Raw genomic sequence first — 16633 nt, forward strand, 5'->3', positions numbered from 1 at the left:
TTTTTTTATTTTTCCATTTGTTCTGTGTCACTATAGGCATTTTTATTTTTTCGTATGATACCTTTATGCAAGCATTTAATTTTTCTCACAGATTTTACATATGTTATATGCCTAGTTAACACGCATGTGTTTTTTTTTTTTTTTTTTTTTTTTTTTGTTGTTGTTGTTGTTGTTGTTGTCTCTTTAATACTCACAATATATCTTTAAGCAACATATATTGACACTGCTGTCAGTGTAAACCTCTTTGGTTGTCAAAACAGGAGGGCATATACCACGTGCAACTGGGCGAAATAATAACTGTCCAGTTGCGCCGTAGTATCGTGTCGCATATTCCAACCTATGAGCTTCCTTTTGCGCATTGATTTGCTTATAAATTGGAAAATTTAAGTCGCTTCTTAAAAAATAGAAGGGGTCAGAAAAAGACGTTTTGTGTGCGTCCCTTAACTCACACCTTATTTTTATTCTGAACAGTCATGCCCATCCGAACAAAAATTAGGGAAAAAATTACACCGTTAGGTGATACAGTTAAGTAGCACCGCTAAGTAACCCCGCTCACGCACTTTTTTTTTTTTTTTTTACCTTCCAAAGCACACACCTTTGCAAATATGGGGCTGAAATGCTACGCCATTTGCGCGTACGCATTGATACTTCACCTGCCGGTGCGATGCGTTTCGAAAAGTGAAGACCTTTTTATCCCCCGTTTATACACCCATAATGTTGACACTTCAGAGAAGGAACACTTAATAAGTTACCTAGGAATGACTTACGACATTATTAAGGGAAACCCGTTGGGAGACCCTCTATACGCGGTAGACATGGGGTACAGAAGGTATGTCCTAAGGAATAAGTTAAACACAAGGAGTGATCAGGAATGTGAAGAAAATGAACATCCTTTATCAGAGAATCATGGGGGCAATCAGGATAGTTTGTCCTACACAGCCTGCATGCGGACAAACGTGAAATGCTCGAGCGGTAAGGAGATGCACATAATTAACGGATTAGACGACATCAATAAGGTATATAAAACTTACAAATTCGAAACGCAGTATGATATTCACCCTTTTAACGCATCCAATTATTACAGAATGCTGGTAGAAAGAATTAACAAGGGAGATTCCATAATTCTGCGGAAGGAAATTTGTGTAAAGTATTTGGTCTCTTTATCGGAAGGAGGTGATGACATGCTGGACCCATTCTTTGTAAATATGTTAAGTGAACTGGGGAATAATTACCAAAACATCGGGGGGGACAAGTACAAATGCGATGTACAATCTTACAGGAATAATAAATATAGCCAGGACTGCCTTAAAACTGTTACGCCCTGGATGACGTTCTTCAATTTGTATGGAACGCACTTCATATCGGGGGTTTACTACGGGGGGAGGGTGATAAATAATTTGTTCGTAGAGAATGACTACTTACCAAAGGATGGTAGAAAAATTCGGTTGTACACGAAGCGCTTGAACCCGTTTGGCGGTGTGAGCAAGAGGGGACACCACCGTGGCATTCTATTCTTTGGATCGGTTATATCGAGTGAGAAAGTCAGGCATATAGCTCAACGGGTTGTCATGGTAGAAGGTGGTGGCGAAGGAGATGTGGAAATACCCTCCATGCAAACCGGAGAAGATAATCCTCAAGCAGGAAAAAATAACATACGAAATTTTTCGCACAAAAAATGGAAAAATTCTATCAAAGGAAGTTCTGTAAAGCCTGTAAAGCTAATTTTGAAACCCTTCTCAGATTTTATAAAATCGGCTGATGAAAAAAATGCGTACTATAAGGCCTTGGAATTCTACTCAAATTTAACTTATACCAATTACAACCCATATCCATTTCAGTTGAACAGAAGTGAAGGGGATCTGGACAAGATGCACATAAAGAGATGGCATCAATATATAGACAAAAATATAAATTTCAATGTTATGCCTAAGTGTAAGAAAGGGGAGAAAATACTTAGCGGGTTTATCATTACAAATAAAAAAAGACTTTATGATGATAATAACGTGATGCACGTGTGTCCACTATCAAGAGAATGTTCCAGTGGAATGAACATCGAATCAGATAAAAGTTTTGAATTTGGATGGGTTCTATGTAGTAGGGAAAACCCGCAAGAAATACACCAGATGAAAAAACTAGTTCAGGGGAATAACACAGTAATTACATGTCCCTCGAATATGAAAATAGGCTTTGGTTTTTCCTTAACAATGCAGAAGGGCGTCCACACGAATATGAACATCGAACCGTGTGGAAGCAACGTAGCGTCTTGTGGACTTTCCCCCAAGGTGGGGGAAAGTCCGCAAGGTTTTCTTTGGGTTAACTGTCTTCCTAGTAATAAGCAGGTACTACTGGGAACGTTGGAATCCAAATCCTTTAGCGAAAAAATGCACTTAAATGATAATACCTTGGTTAGGTTGGAATGCTCACAGGGGAAGTTCATCATTGCGGGGTTCGCAGTTGATTACACTGCGTCGAGCATGGATGATTATCTGATATGCCCTGTGGGAAGTTCCGCCTGTGAGTTGAAGATTCGCGTTCAGCAGGTAAGGAGCCTGGAAGTGCATGTGCCTATCATTTTCATCGTCTGTTCGTCTCTCTAAAATGTGGGGGGAGTATTGTCCGGCGGGAGGCGATGGGGTGTGTCGCTATGTGCATTTAGCATAGAATGGACTGCTTCCCGCGTCGCCGATCATCTTAGATGATGTTTTATCTAATATGTTTTTTTTTTTTTTTTTTTTTTTTTTTTTTTTCTCATTTCCTTACAATTTCTTTATCCTTTTTCCTTCTTGATTTTTTGCCCCATTTCGTTTCCTGTATTTATATGATGTTGGTAATTTTTGCTGCACAATTATGGTGTAGAAGTTCCGCTTGTGCGCTCGCGTTGATAGTTGCTCCGCGCGATCGCTCTTTTTTTTTTTTTTTTTTTTTTTTCTTTCTGTGTGACGCATATAACTGTAGGTACATTCACAGTAAGGAGAAAATAATCGGACGGAAGCATCAAACTTTTAGCAACCCCAATGGCACAAATTACAAATATATGATGACGCACCAACTTACCCATGCTTTCTATTCATGGGGAATCATTCATCTCCGAGTAACTTTGTGGAGATACTTCACTTGTGCTTATCGATACGCTGCATAGGCAGTAATTCTTTGCACCAATTTGAAGATTCGTCGGAGGATACCTCCTTCTCAGTATAGATGCAGGGAGGGGGGTATTCTTCTCACTTACCTTTTTCCTACCATTCGTTGTTATATATGTGCTTGAGGGAGGTAGTGAAAAGGGTGCTACGCTGTTTGGGAGGGCATAAAGGTTCCATATGACTTTATCTGATGTGTATAATATATTTGTGATGTATGACTTTGGAAGTTGAAGAGGCCAGAACGTTATGGGGGGAGGTACGAAATATACACATGCAAATACCCACGGAGATACACATGTCTAGTGTCTCCCCAGCGAAAAAGCCCTAAAGGACGTGGAGGAATTGTTGCCTAGGTTCTGCTTAAGAATGGCCTCCGCAAGAAAGAGCACGGCGTTGATCGTTTATAGATGGTTACGTAGTGCTGGCATATCCAGTTGGGGGAGTCACATAAATGATGTGCCAAGATGGCGTGGAGTATGCAGTACACCCCCCCGCGCAAGCACAATAGGCGGAAGAACGGAGTGCGCAACTTCACGCAAATCAACCGATGGAGAAACCACAGCGGAAGAGTCCCCTCACCCAAGAAAAGCGATCAAGCTGAAGAAGCAAATGGCACTTGAAAGTGCCAACAAAGTAATGCTGTCCAAACTGAACCTACAAATTGAACAACTGGATTGTAAGCAGTTGATGAGATACAAAAACGTAAAAAATGTGATCACCTTGGAAAAGAAGAAAGAAATTTTGTCATATCTAAATAGTTACCTCCTCCGTAACAACAAGGCCAAGTATTACATTTTAAGTGTTCTCATGTTTCGTATTGTATCCAGGATGAGTACCTATCAAGTGAAGGAGTTGATATATGTCCTACACGCTTATAAGGAAAATAACTTTTTGAGCCCCTTCTTAATGGTACATATTATGAACAAATTGGGTAGCGAGGAATTTGCTCAAAAAATTACACTAAATGAATTCCTCCTCCTTGTAGACACTTTGACAGTACCGTTAATAATGCCAAATAGCTTCGCACAAATGATCCAAAGGTTCATATGCAAAAATATGGAGATGTTTAAATGTAGGGACTATTTTCTGGTTGGGTATTTTTTGGCTAGGAACAATTTATACAACGATTCCGTTTTGAATTTTATCGCAGAGTTTTACAGAAATTTCGGAGGTGCAGAGAAGTTCCAACAGGAGGAACGTAATAATAATCACTTTGCTCATTACAATGATGCATTCCACAGTGGGGAAGCCAACAGGGGAGTAACCACAAAGGATAATTTCCTACCAAATGGGAAGTTAACCCATTTAGGAAAAGACATCCATAAGCATATTTTCATTTTATCAAAATATGGATACAACGATATAGGTGTGTGGAGTAATCTGTTTAGAGTGGCAATCACACAATGCAGATCTTTGCAACCTCTGGAAATAAGCTCCATTTTGAAGTCGTTGAAAAACATGAATTATTACAACAGTTACTTATTTGAAGTGTTGGTAGATAATATTAGGAAAAATTTAAGTCAGTACAAAACGAGTACCCTGATGGACTGCTTGAATAGCTTGTCTTATTTCAATCATGTGGATGATAGAATGCTCAGCAAAATATTAGTATCCCTACCGAGAAGGATCTCAACTTATACTGCCAACGATTTCACCAAGCTGATATTTTTTATAAACAATTTTACGAGATTCTCCAGTTATTTTATTCTCTTTGCAAATAAGCACATTTTGCTTTTTGCGTCAAGTTTTAATATGCTCCATTTGGTAACCCTTTTGAAAATTTTTGCTCACCAGAATTTGATAAGTCAGCCAATTCTTCACTTATTAAATGTGAAGTTGGAGAAATTCATTTCTTCTCAGTCTTCGCGGAATTGTTCCGAAGGCACCCTCATGGAGGAATCCAGTGTGCAGGCCACGAAGCAGGTATCTTTGAGGAATCTGTTTGAAATTATTCACATTATGAACTTCATGTCAGTGAGATACCCCCGATTGGCTCATAACTGTTTGGAAAGCATGTTCACCCTTCAGGGTGGGTACAAAAATATGCACCCAGAAGTAGTGAAATGTATGACGTATTGTTGTTGCTACTTCATGTTGGTTAATGACCAGTATGGGGACGCTTCGACGATTGGGCTTCACAAACGTATAAGCGATTTTTTTTCCTTTCTGGACTCATCCTTGGTGAGGGTTGCTAAAAATGGTGAATCGAAATGGTATGACAATAGGGAGGATGTCCTCACTAAGGCACACACCCATTCGGAAATGAATCACAATTTATCATCCCCTGGGGAGTGTATCATTGAACGGATGGAAGAAAGGATAACAACGAAGAACCCCGAAACAGATGGCAAAGAAGACAACACGAATGGAGTGAAAAAACAAATGGATATAGACATCTACGCGATGATCATACGAACGTTCCTCACCGAGTTCATATATCTCCGCTCAAGAGATGAAGTGGAAAATTTTTACAACTTAAGCGAGGAACACATGAAGCGCCTTTTTTTCTACAAAATTGACGCCATAAGGGAGTTCCACCATAGTGATGGTGTAAACACGCTTAAGAAGTTGTTACCCCTGGTGTATTATCCACATGTAGATAAATCGCTCTTGAAGAATGTTCAAATGAATAGACATTTTCTGTCCACCTATTCTGTGGGCCCCACTCGTGAAGAGAAAAGCCAACTTACCCAAAGTGAACACGTCGGGAGACAATTTTCGTATCACCAAAAATCTCTCAACGAAATGTACCAAGTTTTGAAAGATCTACCTCAGACGGATTACAAGTTTAATTTTGTTAAAAATGCCAACTGCAATTCTGTTTTTCTTTACATTCACTACATATTTGCGAAACGCATTCATAGCAAGGGCAAAGTAGCCATATTATTTGGAACGCAGAATTACTACTACACCACGGTTGGTGAATTATACACTGATCTTCATCCCCCTTGCGCGACCAACATGATTGAAGAGGAGCGCCTAACCAAGGAGGCTATAGCCCAGATTCACTACTTCAAGCTCTTTTTTGACAGGGTACATTTGGTTCCGGCCCACCTATGGGAAAATATGAATCAAAGGGAGAGAAGACGCTTTTTTGTTACCTTGCTGGATTTGTAAAAAAGGGGATTGGCCATTTCAAGGAGAGGGGGACCTGATCCGACCTAGTTGTTTCCATCCCTTCTGGCGTATTCAAACAGATGGTGAAGACGCACACACAGCTAGCCATATGGGCGTGCATATACGTGTGCAATTTTTTTTTTTTTTTTTTTTTTTTTTATATTAACATTCAGAATATATTTTTTTTGGCTAGCTGCATTGTTATGAACAGTTGACACAATGTAGGCAACGTTGTTCGTGCACTCATTTAGCGAGTCTCTTTTTTTTTTTTTTTTTTTCTCCATGAGTTAAAGGGAGAATTGTGTGTAAATGAAAATTACATTTTTTTCCTTGACAAATTTTACTTTGTTTATTTTTAGTTCTTTTTTTTTGTTTCATTTTTTACGCCATCTGCGGCTTAATATAACTGGGGATACGAAGCGGCGTCTGTCCCGTTTGCGTTTGTACTGTTGAATGCTCCATCTTTTAATTTCCTTGAAGCATATTTTGTCACGTTTTAATTTTAGCCTGTTAGGAGCAGTCTTCTGGGGGGTGTTCATCACATTTACGCTATTATTTTTGTTTTACTTTTACGCAAACGGGGATAACCCTCCACAGCTCTTCCAATGTTGTGACAGAAAAGCATTTTGAAAATGATTAATCATTTGGCGGCGAAACGATTAGGTGTATGGGTCTGCTTACTCTTCACATTGTATTTAGACCCCAAGTGCAGCGGTACGGGGAACAGCGATGGGATCAATACCCCTATAGACCGCAGTGACCGTATCGGCCCTGGTAGTGATGAATCGTTCAGCAAGTACATAGGGAAGGGGTACGACATCCTGTTCGGATATCCACTCCCAAACAACGAGCTTGTGGAAGACCCAGGATTTAGGAACGAAATATTTGACACGAGAAATTCTCTAGACATTATCAACCAAGTTGCCTGTCACAGAGATGAATATTTCAACTTCGTCGAAGGAATCAATGATGTTACACACTTGGCCATGGATAACATAAACGTCGAAGACGTGAATTCCAGCGTAATTCCTTTTTCTGCCTCCATGCCATACAAAAGCTACTTTGCCGACTTAGAAATAGGAAGGAAAAAATACCTAGTTGTACAGAACAACTGTGTGCACAAATACGTAACGTACAATTTAAGAGACACCACAAGACATATTAATAGAGAGTTCTTATTGGAGACGGATAAATTGCCCATTTTAGAAAAGAAGGACAATCAAAAGGAATGTCTAAAGGGGAGATACCGCCACAGTGGGAAAAACGAACGGTGCGCAGAAATCATAAAACCATGGATTGATTTTTTCAAGAAATATGGGACCCACTTAGTTTTGTCTGCACACTTTGGTGGGCAGTCCTTTAACTCCTTGGAAGTTTCCCGGCGCACGATGGAGGAAGCGAAGATATACAGTTATAAGTACCCGCTCTCCAACGTCACCAACTTGGACGTATTCAGGACGGCATTGCTACTACAGGGGGATACCAAAGAGGCGGGCAAAGATGGCAACGTAAGTGATGTACGTAGAGGGCGTGACCATATTCTTAAGGATCCGCATAACGAACTACATGATGAGCCCCTTAACGAACCGCCCCGCATGAGGGAAAAATCCATGGGGGAGAAAACCGCTAGCCTGGATACCCGTGGGGGAAACCAAACGTACAACGGGTGGAAGCAACAGACGTACGCTGTATGGAAGGACTCAATTTATGCCAACCTCCTTCCAGTGCACCTGGACTTAATTTCATTGAGCTCTTTCATGCGTAAGGAAAAAAAGGAATCGTACGAGAAGGCCCTGGTTTACTACAACAGCCTCTACGGAATGGACAAGGAAAAGTATTACCTCTCACAAGACATTATAGATGTGTTGGCTGATGGAAAGCAAATAACAGGATCGGCCAAAGGTTCGCTCATTTTAAGTTGTCCTGTTGGTTATGTTAAGAGTACTGGATTTATCCTGACCTATGACACATCCGAGAGGCCGACGAGGAATAGAGGCAAGAAGGGAGATGCAGCGAAGGAAGAAGACGCAGCCAGGATCCGCGTGTATCCTTGCGTCAACAACGGAGAGTACGATATTTCATGCTCCCACATAAATGAAAACAATTCTGTTATTTCCTTCGGATGGCTGTATTGCGTGAAGTACAGTTTTGTCCAGTTCGAAACGTTTTATGCAAATAGAAGTCAAGCATCCGGCGGAACGTCGCTAGAGGGTAAGTGTTCAGAGGGAGGTAGTATAGCCTTTGGGTTTAAGATGAAGTTGGAAAAAAATAAAAATTTGATCGGCATGAAAGTGAAGGCGTGCCCCGTCGGTGAATCCAAGTGTGTAATTAACCATGAGGAGGCCAATTCTGATTACCTACTGTGGGGGTTCTGCGCTCCCCCATCATTTCACAGCATCAACTCCATGCAGGTAACATACATTGAACAGTCGAATGTGATGGCCGATGTGCAGGGTGCTTGTTCTGACATGCAGAAAAATAAATACGATAATATTTTCCTTGGATTTTCCTTTTCTTTTGACAATGAATTGAGGCACGTTCATGTTTCTCCTTGCGGGATGAAGACCAAGTATTGTATCCACAAAGTGGGAAATAAGGCAGAGAAGAACTATGCGGGAATGTTCCTGCTGTGCAGGAATGACGGTGGTTCCCAGAGGCAGTTTTCCTTTCCCCAGATGTTGGCTATGTGAGGAAGGAGAGATATTTGTCGTCAGCACAGCAAGTGAAGTCGCCTTAGAAAATGTGACACCGTGGATGCCAGTTATACAATGAGGTAGAATACTGACATTTCCTTTGCATGCTTTTTTTCTTGGTTCGGAAAAGTGGCCGATACACCTTATGAGGGAGGTAGGCACTTTTGAGTTTCTCTTCTGCGCGAATATGTTTTTGTGTACTATTTTAGATTCTCCCTGTTTTGCGCGTCGAGGTGATTTTCCTATGTCGCTGTGTATTGCCACACAAGTTCATTCTTTGGGGCGTTTCCCTTTTTCCCCTTCACTTTGCCTAATGTGTACTGCGTGGTTTTTGCGGCGATGGCGACAGTCAGGGCTAGTGCCATGGTGTCACCGTGGCGGTATTGACAGCACTTTGTTTTCATTTTTTTCCTGTCCACCTACGCGATAACGTCTGATCTGCGTTGTCTTGTAAAATTTTCTAAGAAGGCCACCGCTGCATGTACAGCCCCCTCCTGTGGAGGTGTTTCAACTGTGTCGGGAAAATTACAATGCTCGTCTGGGTAGAGGGATGTGTTCACGGTGGTGCCGTTCATTTAAGCCTCGATGAACATCGAGTATTCGCTTGTATAGTGAGCACTATGTGATGTTATCCGTGTGTTAATGCAACTTTACCAATTGGGGAGGCGGAAAATAAACCTGGATTGCGAGAACCTCTTTCCAGGAGGTCGAACAGCGGAGAAGAGGAAAATACACCTCTAGGTTTTTCTACTGCAGAGGAAAGACCTCACAAAAAGGAACGGCAAAAAAGAGTGTGGTAAAAAAAAAAAAAAAAAAAAAAAAAAGGACTACAAAAAGGTACGTTCATTTTCCTACTTGCTACCTCCCTTGGAAGTTGGACCCACCCAAGCGGAAATTTTTTTTTTTTTTTTTTTTTTTTTTTTTTTGGAAGCAAAACAAATGGAAAAAAAAAAAAAAAAAAAGGAACAATTAACCATTCGGACAAAGAAATATTATTTCATTTTTGCACATCTCTGTAGACTTTTTTTTTTTCTTCTTTTTTTTTTTTTTTTTTATCGCAAAATAGTTATTTTCCTGTATGTAGGGCTTCATCTACATGTTGGTATAATCCTATAGAAGTGTACGACATTCCTCCAGGCAGAACACAATCTATTTTTCTTCATCGACAGGGCGCGTTCTCTGTGTGACACCGGCATATTACACGATAGAGGATTAAACATGTACGTTCTTTTTAAGGATCAGCCTAAGAAGGGGGAAGTAGGAGGACAACGGGAAGAAAATATTTCCAACCAACAAGGAATGCACAACAAGCAAAGGAATTCCTCATCGGAAAATGTAACCTCAACTATGCGCGATAATTATCCTACACGCTTTCATCATAATATAGTTCCCATGTTTGTCCTAAAGTTCAAGCATCTCAACTTTTTCTGTCTGAAAAATTGATCCCCCTTTTTTTCGCCTCAGGAAAATACACTGTCCTCTAAATATTTTAGGAAGGAAAATAGGCGTTTCAAGCACAATTTGGTAATAACAACAAGAGGGGAGAGACGAACATGGGGAAAGCGTGGATCATCTCACGAGAAGAGATTCCATAAATAAATACACACACACACATCTGTTGTTTACCCACGTGAGAGGATCTCTCCCCCCTTGTCCAACTCATTTTCGCTAAGGTTAGATTTTTGTACTTTCGGCATATCCTTTGTAGAACATCCTAGATAAGCGTAAGCCCCCGTTGGGGGGGTTAGGAAACGCACCTGAAGAGGTTAGACAAAATATATATATATATATATATACGTATATTTTTATATATATGTTAAATTGGAAGCGAATGACATCTTTATCAAAAATAAGAAAATCAAACAAAAACTCCCCTTTTGCATGACAGAAGATTGATCTACCAAGTGAAAGGCAAAACGAATTGGACATCTTAAAAAGGAAGGTAGGAATTACTTCTTTTCAAATGTACACTTAACGAAAATAAATAGCATGATTTGTAGGTGTCCAAACTGCACAACACTTCTTACACATACATTTCCTTTCTGTTCAGAAAAATATCGAGCCAACGGGAATCATCATAGCGTGCTGTATAGGAACCGATTTCGTAAGATAAAATTGAGAGCTACATTATGTGACCTGAGTGGGGGTGCTTAAAATGGTTCGTAGAGGTACACACGGAGAATAAAAAATGTCATCACCCGCCGCACAAAATTATAAGTAAATGTTTCTATAACTATCGCTTTGTTCGCCCTTTTCCTGTTTTTCCTTTTTCCTTTCCCCTGCGCAGCGTTTTTCAGCATTCATTAAAGATTTTAAAACGCACAACATAAACAACGACTTTATCAAGTAAAAATAATCGAACTTCTCACTCCCTGTTGGGTGGTTGCTTTTTTTTTTTTTTTTGCGAAGATACAGAGAGTAGACGAAAACCGGTTGTGCACAATATGGAAGGCACCTACACTGTGTCCTTACCATTGCTTCTGCGCCGATCGAATTAGTAAAAACTTTTTGTCTCTTCCTTCTCCAACTGCAGAATAAAGAAAGTGTATAGTGAAGTCATCTTCTGTTCAGCCTTTTCTCAAAAGAAAACTTTTTTTCTTTTTCGCTTTGGGTGCATCGTACTGTGGGACTTCAGTATAAAGGAGAAGGAGGTAATGCGCGGGGGAAAGTAGTACGGGGCTACCTGCAGAGGGGGAAAAGAGCGCAAACAAATCACAAAAAAAAAATAAATAAAAATAAAATAAAATAATAAAATACAATAATATGCAATTATAAAAATGACAAAATGGTAGGACACCCCTCCGTGGATAAGGCGCGTCTGAAGCATGTTTTTCACAAGGATATATTCGCCTCAATTTTATCCCTTCCCTCGCTCAGATCTTATTTATCAACCTGAAGGACTACCTGAGTGAGGCGTACACAGAAGACGACAACGAACTGGATAGTATGTTCTACATTATGAACAAAGGAGAGGATTCCAACGACAACCAAAGTGTCAAGAACGTGGAGAGGTGTTCCTTCAAAATAAAGAATGACATTATATATATTTACACAAACGACATCTTTGAGAAGTTAAGTTATTCGTATGCCTTCTCACAGGTTAAACACAGCACCTCTAGGGTGGTGAGCCCACGGGAAATTGCTTTCATTGTGCGAACAATTGTGCCATTGTAGGAATTCGCAACCATTGACCAAACCCCCTATCCTAACGATTTCCCGCATACCGCTGACCCATCCGCACAGAGCGTAAAACTGTCTTACTTCGAAAAGGTGGTAGACGATACCATCGATAAGACAAAGAGCATCCCAGGTAACTGCCAGATGGGGAGAGTGAGCGCCAACTCGGTGCGTATTCCCCACTGTTTGTAACATCATGCCGGTGGGCCCCTCCAAAAGTATTCATATGTTTGTGCGCACTTTCCTTGTGAGTAATGCACAAACCGGTGCATTTTTTTTCCACCTGGGGAATTTTATAGAATGCCTCGCTAGGACTGGAAAAATTCAACTAAAGAAGAAGGACATAAGCAAGAAAATCGGCGAACTATTTGTTAACAGATTTTATATCAATATGAACACAGATATGTTGGACACCCCAGGTGAGGACCGTATTCCCTTGGTGCGAATCCACAGGGAAAGCCTACACTAAAAAGGAAAAAAAAAAAAAAAAAAAGAAGCTTTTTTAGATGGATCATTTGAACGAACCAAGTGATTCTCCACACTTGTGTATCTACAGATACACTTTTTTCCTGCTTGCGAAAAATCCATAAGACGAATTAAACAAAATTAACACGTTTCTCCTTATACCCCTACCCCCTCTTTTAGAAATATTTTGGGATCATGACGACTTTACCGAAACGTACGAACACTTTAGAAAATATCTGGATATCTCCAAAAGGGTCGAAATTTTGAATCATAGGTAAGAGGGCCTTTTCCCAATTGGAGAATCCACGTGGCGCTGCAGATGGAACCTCCCTTGGATGAGTACATGGTGTAGTCCTCAGGTCATAATAAATTTTCACACTTTCGTTCCTTCGAACTTCTCTCTCCGCAGGTTAGATATAATTAAAGATCTGTACGATATGCTGCAAAATGAGTTAACAATTCAGGTTGGTCCTTAAAAAAAAAGAAAAAACATACGTAAATACATGTTTGTTTTGTGGCGTGTTTATTTCATTGGCTACTTTGCCCTATCATCATCATTGTCGTCATTGTCGTTACCATGGTCATCCCTCTCCCCCTCCCTCCAGCACGGTTACAAACTCGAATGGATTGTGATATATCTCATATGCATAGAAGTCATCATAGACATTGTCTGGACAATCATAATCAAGGGTGTTTTCAAGTGGGGCTGACTTGGTCCTTGCCGTTGTCTGGACTAAATAATTTTTTTTTTTTTTTCTTCCCTTTTTGTCTCTCATCACGTAACAATCATATTACCACTATAGTGCCTTTCCCTTTAGAAAAAAAAAAAGGCTTTGTTCATGCCCCATTTGTATTCGTTTGTCCTGCGTAACTTGTCCAATTTTGTAAATTGCCTACTTCACCATTGTTAACATGCTTAAGGTGAAAATTTTTAAAACGTCTGCTTTTAAAAAAACAGCTAAAACAAATGAAAGGTCCGGAAATAGTAATAATAAAAAAAAAAAAAAAAAAAAAAACTATCTAGCTGCTTGGCTAGCTAATTTATAGAAGTTCGTATCAAATGCAAATAAGAAATATTGAAGTGAAGTCATGAGATAAGACAAAGACAATGGGGCAAAACACGCTAATGACGATGGTTAAACACGTCAATGACGGGGGAGAAATTTACGAATGACCAATTGGTAACATAAAAACAATTAACAACCGAAACGACAACATATGTTCATGTTTTCCCTTTCCACGTAAACAAGGGAGGCTCGTGTGCAAACGTGTACTCGTCTACGTGGGGGCTAACACAACAGTTTAACATAGCTGTGCAGACGGAACTTTACCCACAGCGCCGCACTTTCCTAACACACAAGAAAAAAAGAAAAAAGAAAAAAAAAAAAAGACAGGGAGAGAGAGAGAGAAACGCAGGGTAATATGTTGAGTCCTACTCGACTTCCTACGAAAGCATATTGTACATGCATAGTACGTGCGTACTTACGTATGTGCATGCATGATATATTCGTGGGGGAACGGGGGGGGGGGGGGGTACTTCTAACCATGCGTGTCGTTCTTTAAAGGGGCCCTCCCAAGAACAGTGAGCTTTCCCTATTTATGCACAACATACAAGCTATTCTTCAGTACACTTATCGCACTCCTACGTTTCAATCCATATCGCATGGTGACTGCTCATGCGCAGTCCTACGCACACACACTTACGTCCCCGTGAAATAAAAAAAAAGAAAAAAAGGAAGAACAAAGGAACCTTTTTTTTTTTTTTACGTATCCCTCTCCTTCCACAAAGTGTACATGTAATGCCAAGTAAAAATATAATTATTTTTACTTTCCTCTACTGTACATTTTTTGCATTCCCGCTTTGGAATTTTGCCTACTCTGTGTATTGATACTTTTGGCAGTGTTTTCCCTTCTGGGTGCGTTTCCTCTCTTTGGAGCAGGTTCCTTCTTCGGAGTGGGTTCCTTCTTTGGAGTGGGTTCCTTCTTTGGAGTAAATTCCTTCTTCGGAGTAGGTTCCTTCCTGGGGGTGGGTTGTTTCACACTGCTCGCGCTCTTCATTGCGCTTTCGCTTCTAGCAACACTTTCGCTCTTCGCAGCACTGTTGTTCATCGTGCCAGATTCTTCTTTCCCCTTCTTCTCGTCTACCCCCCTGTTATCTTTCCCTTGTGCATTCTTCACAATCGCGTTACTATCTTCATTCTCATCATCTTCACTGTCGTCATCGTCCTCTGAGCCTGGCACCCCTGCCTTCTTCTCTTTGTAAACGTAACACATGGGTACGAAGTAATCAATTCGGGAGTTATCCACCAGTTCGGATTCCTTCAGTGTAAGGAAATTGTTCAGGGGTGCACCCTTGTATAGCAGGACAATATTTTCCACCGGGATGCTGCAATGTTTATGTTTGTGGGAGGGGTAAAATGAAGAGACGCATGTATGCGATGACACATTGGCGCACATAAATGGGTATTGTTACGAAAATGTGATGAGGTTCCTCAACATGGACCAGTGTAATTTGTCCACAGATAAACAAGTAGAATATTTTTTACAAAAAAACGGACTTGTTGGTTGGGAGAAATGACCTCCCTCGCCCCTTTCCTTGTCCTCTTTTTTTTTTTTGTTCATTTTTTTTTTTTTTTTTTTTTTTTTCTTACGAAGTGGCCTCATCGGTAAGGTTGTATATTCTCTGCTTTAACACGCGAACTTCACACGTGTCGATTATTTTTATTTTGATTGTTTGTCTGAAGCAGAAGGACCAAAAGGGAATGCACCTGCTAGTTCCCGATCCACAGGATTGTAATGTTCTCACATGAATGGTAATTAAGTTTGCCAAATATAACTCCAGTTTTACAGTTTTTCTGTTGGATTTATTGTAAGTTGATAGTTTCTCATCCAATTTGCATTCGACTCTTGCAAAGTACAATACTAAGGAGGTATTATCATATGAGTAATTTTTTTTTACTTTAATTTTGTTAATTATTTCACTTATTCTCATTTCATTATTTATGTCACTTATCTGATATGTGGTTGTCTCTTTGTTCACATAATCGTTCACCGTTAGAAGGATGTCGTTGGTACCTACGGTTACGTACATTGTGTCTGGTGCTGGTGGTAGGTTGGTTGTTATGTTGGTTGTTATGTTGGTTGTTATGTTTGATTGTGATCACCTGAGTGCGGGGAAAAAGACGGGCACTCCAAAAAGGGAAGCGTCAGAACGGAGCTCTTAATGGACACCTGCACGCTTGTGTGTGTATGGGGGGGTCTACATATTCGGAGGTGTACGCGTGGGTAGCGAAGTGGCAGAGGAATGAATACGGAGCAGACAGGTATACAAACAAGTGCCAAACAGATGGATGAACAAACGGGCATACAGACGAACGGTCAATCTACTGATCAACGAAGCGGACAAACAAACACACGATTAATGGACAAAACAAACGAGAAGACTGCTTTATAAGTGACATATATCGCAGCAGGAGGGCCTCACATAAGGGAGAGGAATATATTTTTTTTCTGTTCACGCAACGCCGCAGCCTATACAGGTGTGTGCACATGCATCAAATGGCGTAGACGTCGGCACACATTCGTGCAGAGACATCCACGGGCGCACGTAAATGGACAGAAAAGGGAGGGGGAATATATATTTATATTATCAAGTGTTTCACTATATTAAGAATATTTTCATTGTGTGCTCTTCCTCTTTCATTCGTCTAATTCATCATTATTGCGTTTCAACTGATAGTGAATGCATAGAGGGGGGTGTGTAGCGCGGTACATGCAGAAATAACACGCCTGTTAATGGAACACTGCAATTGCAAAGCGCGCCAATTTGATAACTTCAAGAAGTGAATGAGCGTACTTATCCGCGTAGGCAAAATGCGGGAGTTCCAGGAGAAAAACAGGAAAGGTGTATTTCCAACTGGAGGTCTTTTTTTTTCTTCTTTTAAAATGATTAAGAAGGAATGAAATAATTCGGTTTTATTCTCGTTGTGAAAATTTTGGCACAGGCGTAAAAAATTATGAACAAAATGGCTATTTTTTTTT

The 16633-nt window shown here is 40.3% G+C and overlaps 5 protein-coding genes across 5 annotated transcripts; 4 read left to right on the plus strand and 1 right to left on the minus strand.

The window, feature by feature from the left end:
- Window positions 1-605: 605 nt before the first annotated feature.
- Window positions 606-2597, plus strand: PKNH_1313000 (perforin-like protein 5, putative; the record flags this gene model as incomplete). Its single annotated transcript, XM_002258097.1, has 1 exon — window positions 606-2597. One exon carries the CDS (start codon window positions 606-608, stop codon window positions 2595-2597), a length of 1992 nt encoding a protein of 663 aa, XP_002258133.1.
- A 909-nt stretch (window positions 2598-3506) lies between these two features.
- PKNH_1313100 (conserved Plasmodium protein, unknown function) lies at window positions 3507-6257 on the plus strand (the record flags this gene model as incomplete). Its single annotated transcript, XM_002258096.1, has 1 exon — window positions 3507-6257. The coding sequence occupies one exon, from the start codon at window positions 3507-3509 to the stop codon at window positions 6255-6257; it is 2751 nt and encodes a 916-aa protein (XP_002258132.1).
- A 632-nt stretch (window positions 6258-6889) lies between these two features.
- PKNH_1313200 (perforin-like protein 4, putative) lies at window positions 6890-8947 on the plus strand (the record flags this gene model as incomplete). The annotated part of the gene is made up of 1 exon (XM_002258095.1): window positions 6890-8947. One exon carries the CDS (start codon window positions 6890-6892, stop codon window positions 8945-8947), a length of 2058 nt encoding a protein of 685 aa, XP_002258131.1.
- Window positions 8948-10168: 1221 nt separating this feature from the next.
- PKNH_1313300 (conserved protein, unknown function) lies at window positions 10169-13302 on the plus strand (the record flags this gene model as incomplete). Its single annotated transcript, XM_002258094.1, has 13 exons — window positions 10169-10285; window positions 10415-10474; window positions 10659-10715; window positions 10839-10892; window positions 11001-11054; window positions 11238-11296; window positions 11484-11601; window positions 11828-12049; window positions 12194-12260; window positions 12427-12546; window positions 12773-12866; window positions 13002-13056; window positions 13198-13302. The coding sequence occupies 13 exons, from the start codon at window positions 10169-10171 to the stop codon at window positions 13300-13302; spliced, it is 1182 nt and encodes a 393-aa protein (XP_002258130.1).
- Window positions 13303-14416: 1114 nt separating this feature from the next.
- PKNH_1313400 (conserved protein, unknown function) lies at window positions 14417-15683 on the minus strand (the record flags this gene model as incomplete). Its single annotated transcript, XM_002258093.1, has 2 exons — window positions 14417-14978; window positions 15244-15683. 2 exons carry the CDS (start codon window positions 15681-15683, stop codon window positions 14417-14419), a joined length of 1002 nt encoding a protein of 333 aa, XP_002258129.1.
- Window positions 15684-16633: the final 950 nt, after the last annotated feature.

This window comes from Plasmodium knowlesi (genome assembly GCF_000006355.2).
Source record: "Plasmodium knowlesi strain H genome assembly, chromosome: 13".
Classification (NCBI taxonomy): Eukaryota; Apicomplexa; class Aconoidasida; order Haemosporida; family Plasmodiidae; genus Plasmodium; species Plasmodium knowlesi.